The 9,372-nt window shown below is 39.9% G+C and overlaps 1 protein-coding gene across 1 annotated transcript in view; it reads left to right on the top strand.

Annotated features, from left to right (window-relative positions):
* Window positions 1–9,372, top strand: part of Sema2a (Semaphorin 2a) — a 273,357-nt gene that overhangs the window by 249,644 nt on the left and 14,341 nt on the right. The window contains exons 4-8 of the mRNA XM_080268857.1: window positions 1,245–1,307; window positions 1,745–1,849; window positions 2,775–3,045; window positions 4,777–5,007; window positions 6,492–6,728. Of these exons, the coding sequence (XP_080124983.1) occupies window positions 1,245–1,307; window positions 1,745–1,849; window positions 2,775–3,045; window positions 4,777–5,007; window positions 6,492–6,728 (907 nt within the window). The remainder of the gene's footprint in view (window positions 1–1,244; window positions 1,308–1,744; window positions 1,850–2,774; window positions 3,046–4,776; window positions 5,008–6,491; window positions 6,729–9,372) is intronic.

The following is a 9,372-nucleotide window of genomic DNA, read 5'->3' as shown; positions in this document are numbered from 1 at the left end:
GTTATTCGCGTTGGTATAAAAAGTTTTGTAGCACCGTTTATATGGCGATTTATTTTCTGACCAACATAAGTTTCTCTTAAGCCGAGAGATTTTATTTTATTTTTTTTTAGTAGCTTAGGTTTGTCAAATCGAGGAGACCCATCAACCGCAAGCAAGCAACCGTCCTTGCAAGGCAGTCCCGTGTAGTGAACCAATGTATCCTTTTTGGAAGATTGTGGAAGTTTGTTACTTGAATGGACATCGCATTTGTGTCCACCCAGTTAACAGGGACACCATAGTAGGCTTCACATCACCCCGTTATTTGGTTATATGGTTACCACCCAGCGTCGTAAAGTTTACTGGGGTACAGAAACCAATGGGCTTGCCACTCAATGTAGAGCCACCTGAAGAGGAAGGAAGAATAAAAAGTGACAGGAAGGGGAAAATAGGAAGAGAGGACAGGAAAAAAAAATGTATATATAAAGATGAAGGAAGAATTAGGCAGCGCTACATGAAGTGAGTGGATTACAGTTCCCACCATCTACTACCATGTGGAGATAGTAAGGAAAAGAAAAACAAAGTTATAGGTAAGTCATCGCCTTTTGACAGTTTATTTCAAAATGTTTCCAGTACTTCACTTCGAATTGTTTTCTTTGAACTGAATACAAATCGTCTGAATGTGAATAATAATAATACCGGTAATAATAATAATAATAATAATAATAATAATAATAACTAACAATAATAATAATAATAGTGCTAAAAAGAACGACTTGTTTACTGAACAATTTTCAACCAAACTCACATGCTTTTCAGAGTGGAGTGATAAGAGAGAGAGAGAGAGAGAGAGAGAGAGAGAGAGAGAGAGTGTTTATAGTCATTAGCAGTGTGTGTAATTTTTTGATTGTCAGTAATTTTAACCAAGTGCTGTGCTATTGTGAAGATTATAATGTTTGTATTTGTATCTATAGTGTTTGTGTCTGATTGAGTTGCAAAAATTTAAATTGATTGATTGATTGGATTGATTGATTGATTGGATTGATTGATTAATTTTTGCCTTCCCCCCACTTACCCACCTACCTACATACTAATTTACTTTTGCCTCCCACCTACCTACCTACCTACCAACCAACCTTACTTACGTCCATACTTGATTGTTTTATATTTATCTTCCCGCCTTTCTTCCTTACTTTTCTGTCAACCACCTACCTACCCTTCATTAATTACCTACCTATCTACTTACGTACTTATACTTTCACTTACAGACTGACTCTCTCGCGCTGGAGCCGACGAGTGTAGCGAGCTGTGTGTCCAGAGGGAAGTCAGAGGTGAGTAATTAAGGACAGGTGTGTAAGCCTAGTGTGTCAAAAATAAGAAATGAGTTACAGGGTGATGATGATGATGATGAAAGTTAATTTAGAAACGAGTTGTGAGAGTATTTGATGATGATGATGATGATTCAGAGATGACAATGAGAACTGAGTATGATAATAATGATGATGAAGTTAACTGAGAAGTGAGTTAATGAGAGTACAAGATGATGATGATAGTTAAATCAGATATGGGTTAATGAGAGTAAAGTATGATTATGATGATGATTATGCAGAGATGAGCTAGAGTACAGGATAATGATGTTAATGATGATTATGAAGTTAAGTCAGAGGTACAGGATGATGGTGATGATGATGATGGTAGGTAGTGATGATGATTATTATTATTTTTGTTTTTATTATAATTATTACCGTATTATTATTTTCCTTTGCAGCACTTTGACTGCCGTAACCACATCCGTGTGATCCAGCCAATGTCCCGGAACCGCCTATACGTGTGCGGCACCAACGCTCACTCCCCGAAGGACTGGGTGATCAATGTGAGTACTCTACAGTATTTATATAGTTCTTGGTCCGTGTGAGGATATATATAGAAGGCCTCGATCTGTGTGAGGATATATATATATGTATTGTACATATATTTGCTTTGAACCTTGTAAATAGAAAAAGAAACATATACTGTATATATCTTTTACACCGCTACCTTTTATGCTGTTAGTGGTTTTTCTTTTTTCACTTTTTTCTTTATGTCATCATCAAGTGGGAATAAAGATGAGGATGTTGTTTTTATTAATGATGAAGATGATGTATTTCCTGCTGTAGAAGATGCTCTCCTAATTTGTTGAGGAAGAAATATTGGAACAAGAAAAAGTCTCACCTACAGCAGAGATTACCATGGATGTCTAATTTTCATTTTTGTTTCTCTTTTTTTTTGGGAGGGGGGGGGGTAATTTTTCATAGAAGCGCTGGTAGTTTCTTATTAGATTATGCTTCTCATTTTTTTTTTTATTCAAGGAAGAAAATTGTTCCCTCCAAGAAAAAAAAAATAATAATAATAACAGAGCCAAATTCAAGATCTATTCATTTCAAGATACCTGGACACAGTGTGTTTAAAAGACTGGAGATTATAGGCTGTAGGAAATACAGACAGAGGAAGACATGAAGGACTGGGAGTATTACTGAACTCCTCCCTAACTACCTACCTACCAACCTACACTGAAGGTCATAGGCAGTAGGAAATACTGACAAAAGAAGAGTTTCACTGTTGACCGTATACAGTAGCTAATTCATCTTCATTGAAGTACATTTTGACTTCTAACTGTGTGTTTACATTGAGAAATGATGGTGACACTGCAAATATCAAAACTTTTATTTACAATTAGAGATACTGGTGGCTCTCTTTGTGTTGAGATCTAAAGTTGTTTTGCTTGACCTCACAGGCTTTAACACCCAATTTTTCCACAGGCCAATCTGACCCACCTGGCGCGTCACGAACACGTCCTGGGCATCGGGTCTGGGGTGGCCAAGTGTCCCTTTGACCCGACGGACAACAGCACAGCGGTGTGGGTGGAGCGTGGCAATCCTGGCGACCTTGCTGGGTTGTATTCTGGCACGGTGGCGGAGTTCACCAAGGCTGATACCGTCATCTTCCGCGCTGACCTCTACAACTTCACCACCAAGAGGCGCGAGTACCCCTTCAAGCGCACCATTAAGTACGACTCTAAATGGCTCGACAGTAAGTGGTTTTCTTTGGTTGATTAATGGTGAATTATGATGGTATGTGTATCATATATTGGTTGTTGATGACATCATCATTTCATATCATTTATAAAGGCTCCAACATTTGCATGCGTTGACCTTGGTCACTTAATGGCAGCTTTCCACGTTTCTCAGTCTCTGGCAGCCTCCCTATTCAGTGCCATATACCTGAGGTCACATTCTCTGACCTTGTCCCTGGCCTTTCTCAATCTACCTCTCACAACCTTACCACGACATTCACATTTGTTGTCTTCCCACCTTCAGTTTATTAGTAATGAAGTATTTTTTTTTTTTTTTTTTTATGAAATACAGTAATACTGTCAAGTTTTCATTTTTTGGGTTAGTAATGATTTTTTTTTTTTTTTTTTTGATGAAGTACAGTAATGCTGTCGTTTTTATTTTTTTGGTTGGTGATGAAGTACAGTAATATACTTTCAGCCAGAGTTGTTCATTATGCATTGTAAAGCTACTCTGCTCCTAATTCATTGCAAATTTATCATGATATGGGAGTTTATGTCATTGTAAAATTACACTGATTTGGCTGGGCAGTATGGTAAGTTGTTTTTGTTTTTAACTTGTTCATGAAATACTGTACATTATTTTCATATTGAGGTATTTATTATAAAGTACAGTTCTGAAATAGTGGACGGTAAGTTAGGTTTGATTTCGAAATTGCTGGTTAAGTATTATACAGGCGGGTCCCAGTATATGAGTGGGATATGTTAATGGAGGACTGCATGGATAGCAGAAACTTGTACTGTACAGTATAATGGATTGGGGGAGGGGGGGGAAAAAAAAAAGGATTGCGAAACTCAATTAACAAAGTATATAATGTATGGGAAAAATAGGGTTAGGTTAACTGACCCTGCTGGCATCACCAAATTCGGGTCAGATTTGCCCCTCCTCGTATCATCAGTTCCTCTTTTAGCGGATACTTGTATAATGGCACCTGTATTTTCACATTTGATTTGTTTTCTTCGTGGTAAGGTTGTCCTACCCTCCATGCATCACAAGATTGTTAGTGTGGCTTTATAATTTTTTTGTATTAATTTTCACTGAGTTCATCATTCTTCATTGTTGTGTAGCTATTATCTTGATGTGGCTAGACGGTATGGTTGTTCTCATTTAGATGCAGATGAAGGAATGTATTATTCACTTTACAGTTGGTTTTGAATTGTTTATTATTCATTGTAACTTTTTTTATGCGAGAAAGAAGGAACCAAAGGCCAGAATTGTGGAAAATTGTTCCTTCAAGAAAAAAAGATAACAGAGCCAGATTCAATATTAGTTAACAACTTTTTTCATTCAGTTGTGGATGACGTTGATTTATTTTATTTCTTGATTTATTCTATTTTTATTATTTCCGTGTTGAGGGCTTAGATCAAAGAAGTGTTAGTTTCACTCTAAGTAGCTCACTCTTCTTTTGCAGTTATCCCCTTCAAAATTGCCACGCACTTCAGACATTAATTATTTTTCCCACCAGAGCCAATAATCATAAGGTTGTATGAAGTTGGGAAGCACATGAAGATATTGATGATGTGAAATTAATTGATGCTTTTTCCTGCTGTCTAACTTCGTGGGCAGTACAGAGTCAGGGAGCATGCCATGATGATGATGGTGATAATGATGATGGTGATGGTGGTGGTGATGATGTTTACAAATTTATATCCACATTATATCAGACATTAAATGACCCTTCCTCTGCCAGAGCCAAACTTCGTGGGGTCGTACGAAGTTGGGGAGTACGTGATGTTCTTCTTCCGGGAGACGGCGGTGGAGTACATCAACTGCGGCAAAAATGTGTACTCAAGGGTGGCGCGGGTGTGCAAGAAGGACACCGGAGGCAAGAACATCCTGACGCAGAACTGGGCCACATACCTCAAGGCCAGACTCAACTGTTCCATCCCTGGGGAGTTCCCGTTCTACTTCAATGAGATCCGTGAGTCAAGCTGGTTGTGCACTATACAACATAGCCCATGTATAACACGTCTTATCCACTCTGCTGGCAACTCCTTGTGTGTGCCAGGGATGACCCATTCAACATTTAAAGTCTTATCTGTATCATTTATTCATTTCCAGTTTCTTTTGCCCCATTCACATCCATACCGGCAGACTGAGCCGTCCCCACAACACTTGAGATCACCCAGCAGAGGGGAAGGGGAGCATTCAGTACAGGCCACCGTGTTTATCATCTGACGGTCTATTTATCTTTAGCTTGACAGCACATCCTTTGAAGGTGGCTCTGACAAAAAAACTTTTTGGTGCAACAGACTCGGTTTTTAAACGGTCAAAACTTGCGTTATTGAGACGGTGTTGTTGTTGAGTAACCCAGATCTGTCTGGCTGAACAGACCCATCAGCTGCAGACAAGCAACTTCTGCAAGGCCATCCTGTGCAGTGAACAAATGTTTCCTTGCAGTGGACATTGCCATGCCACAGCAAGATGGAGGGAATAATGTGGAAGTTTGGTTCCTGGATGGATGCCACATTTGTCTCTCCACCCAGTTAACAGGAGCACCATAGAAGGCTTCACATTACCCCATTATTTGACAGTGATTACCACCCAACATTGTAAATGGTTTTCTGGGTTACAGGAAGGCACTGGGCTTGTCACTTAATGTAGAGCCACCTGAAGTAGAGAGAAGAGTAATAAAAAGCAGCAGGAAAGATTAGAGAAACAGGAAGAGAGAAAACCAGAAACAGAGAATGAATGATAAAATGTGAAGGAAGAAGTACCAGTAGGTGACACGACTTCCAGTGAGTGGGTGATGGTTGCCACCACCTACCACCATCAGACAAGGGTAGGGATGGTAGTTAATGGTGAAGGGTGGAGTATCTCAAATATAATGTATGAAGCTGATTATACTTTGCATACTAACAGTGAACAGGAGCTTTGTGGACTGGTTCAGAGTGTTGTGGGTTGAATATAAATGTAGATTAAATTTATGGTAATTTATGGTTGTTGAAGTGATATGCTGGTGAATGGACAGAGAATTGAATTGGTGAAGGAATTGAAGTAACTCATTGGAGTAACAGAAGAGCGAGGTAAATGTCCAGTTGTAATGTAGAGTGGCAAAGGGATGGAAGGTGGTTGATGCTGTGAAAGCCCTAATGCCGTATTAAACAGAGGTATTTTGAGACTGTAAGTTGACAGCCTAATGGTTTGTTATTGCCCACAGTTGTTTTCAAACTACCTCTTTCTGGCTGAGCGGACTTATCAACTGCAGGCAAGCATCCCATCCCTGCGGAGTCATTCTTTGTAGTGAATCGATATTTCCGCATGGCAGACAGTGCCTTACCACAGTGAGGAAAACTGTGGTACTGTATTTTAAAGAATATCCATGACTTAAAACAATGACCTGTACCCTTATCCCCTCTCACCTGAACCCCCTGTCATCCCTCATCCTGATTATTGATCTTTCAGAGTCAGTGTACAAGATCCCTGGTGATGATACCCGCTTCTACGCCGTCTTTACAACCAGCATGAATGGCCTGATGGGCTCGGCTATTTGTACCTTCAGCCTCGACAACATCCAAGCAGCATTTTTAGGTCGCTTCAAGGAGCAGGCCACCTCGTCCTCGGCCTGGCTTCCTGTACTCACATCCAAGGTGCCGGAGCCTCGGCCGGGACAGTGTGTCAACGATACTCAAACTCTACCAGGTGGGTTTAGTTGTTGAATGACTGGTTAATTATGTCAGTGGTTGGGATAACTCTAGTAACACTGTATTTTTTTGCATTGATTCACAGTGTGTAAATTTGTCCAGTAAATGAAGCGCTATTATCAAGCGTAAAGGGAAAGCAGGTCATATCTTTAATCAATTCACTGACACTATTATGAAGTAAATCACTTGGTAATAATACAGTACCGGTAGTAATAATAGAAGACGTATATGAAGGTAAAATCAGGGGAGATTTCGAGCAATTAAGTTTTTTCTTGCCAAAATAGCTCGTGTTTAACGTTAAGTGTATTTGGTTGTTGCCACATTCCACCTACAGTGAAAGTCAGTACTGTGGTATTCTACTGTTGATCTATAATGTATATTGTTCAGTAATTACCATCACAATAAATATAGTCTCAGCCATTAAATTTTTAACGCATTTCGGGTACTGTATTTGTCGCTTCCCCCCCCCCCCCAGCATTGTATTTTCATTATAATTATCAGTCAGCTGAGTACCAAGTATTGCAAAGTATTTCATTATAACAGCATGTAAACTCCCCCCCCACCCCCACCCCCTTTTTTTTTTTTTACATTAGTTCTGTTCATCCATCGTCCTTTGATTTGAAGTAGATTATCAACAGACATTCCTTGTAACCAGTTGGGATATGTTCCTGTAAAAGCAAAAGAGCAGTTGAAAAGTAATTGATTGGATATTGATTGTCACGGTAATTTGAGCTCACTGGGAGATACGTACCAAGGAGTTTGAAAAGGAATACAGAATTTTTGGCCGTTTATTATTTTCTGAGAAAAAAAAAAGCACTGGTAATGAGAAGTTTAACTAGAGAAAAAAGACACAAAACACTACCACTAAACATTACCACTAAAACACTGCTACCACACAAAGCAGCACCAGTCAATGCCTAGGCGAGTGGGTGTGTGTATAAAGCCTTTTGAATGTCAGTAATTGATGTCATGAGCCCTTCAATCAGGATAAGTGATTGAAGGAATGGATGATGGATGAGGTGGATGGATAGGTGCAGGAATAAGTGTTTTTGGGAAGTGGTGATGCTTTTGTGTGTGCGTGGATGTGTGTGTGTGTGTACAGAATTCTGGTACAGATTTGAAAAGCAACCTATGGGTCATTTTTCTGCATAAAAAGGTGAGAAAGGGTTGGTTTTGTATTTGTGTGGAAAAGTAACCCGGGGCTTGAACAGTTAGGCTGATTCAGTTTTGTGTAGGTTTTGGAGAGGGATCCAGGAGTCAGTTGTCTTTATAGGTATGGAGAAGTGAGCCAAGGGTCATTTTCCTACTATTGAAAGGTGAGACTTGGTTGTTTATGTGAGACTTGGTCATTCATGAATAAGTACTGTATATATATAATTCTGTCTTTCTTTCCATCATTTTTTCCTCTCTTCTTCCTACGGGTGACTGTACACTCCCTCTTCTTTCTTTCCTCCATTCTTTCCTCTTCCACCTGTCTACGGACAATTCTACACTGAGTGACAAGCCAGATAGTTTCCTGTACACCAGGAAACCATTTACTATGCTGGGTGGTAACCATATAACCAAATTATGGCGCCTGGTGGTTTAGTGGGTAATTACGGTGCTCCAGTCAGATTGACCCTGTATAGGTGTATATCCAAGGGGTGGTTGGGGTTTATTGCTCACGTAATGCCACTCAGGTATGAGTGAGGCTGGTCATTCACAAATGTGGGGAATTTTTTTTCTCTCTCTCTCTCTCTCTGTCTCTCACACACAGCATCAAGAAAATGGATGACCAAGAAACTGTATTTGAAAGATTATAAAAATGTATAGAGTAGTAAACGTATTACGAATTTAGTTTTATCCAGTACCAAGAATTACCATAATTTAAAATGTCTTTTATGATTTTATTTAGTGTCAAAAGAAGTGGGGGTGCTCACCATCCACTCACTCGATGTAGTGCTGCATTCAGGTGACTGCCTGTTTCTCTTTTCCTTCCTTCTTCCCTTCCTTCCACTTCTGTCTTTCTTTCCTTCCATCTTTCCTCTTCCTTCTTCTACGGGTGACTCTACACTGAATGACAAGCCAGATGGTTTCCTGTACTCCCGGAATTCTTAAAATAATGAAATTACTGGGAGATGATAAGAAGCCAGATTCGTGCATCATTCTAGTGGAGGAGTTCTTGTCGTAATGTGATGGGGGTGTAAGTTGGGGGGAGGGCAGCGAAATGGCAAGGGACAGGGCAACATGGGGGTGATTTATTTGTGATGAGAGACTAGCTAGGAGTGTATGTGAGGTGGAGGGAGAGGGAGGTAAGGGGAGACTGAAGATGAGGTGGAGGAATGGCATGGAGAGGTATATGAGAGAGGGGGGGTGTGAGTTGGGGTGAGGGCTGCAAAATGGCAGGGGACAGGGTGACTTGGAGGTGATTTGTTAGTGGCCACCCCTTACAGGATTAAAGTGTCTGGCTATAGATAGATAGATAAAATAGGTAGATAGTAACAGGATGTGTAACAATGTGAGTGTCAGGCAGAATGTGTTAAAGGTTAAGGTAATTTGTTTGTGGTTACACATTACACAATTAAGGCATCTGGCAGTGGATAGATAGAATAGATAGATAGTAGTAGAATGTGTAGTAGTGTGAAAGTGTGAGGTACTGTGTG

This window comes from Coenobita brevimanus, chromosome 30, assembly GCF_032717465.1.
Source record: "Coenobita brevimanus isolate Jiangsu-jjx chromosome 30, ASM3271746v2, whole genome shotgun sequence".
Lineage (NCBI taxonomy): Eukaryota > Metazoa > Arthropoda > Malacostraca > Decapoda > Coenobitidae > Coenobita > Coenobita brevimanus.
This window is presented reverse-complemented; position numbering and strand designations above follow the sequence as displayed.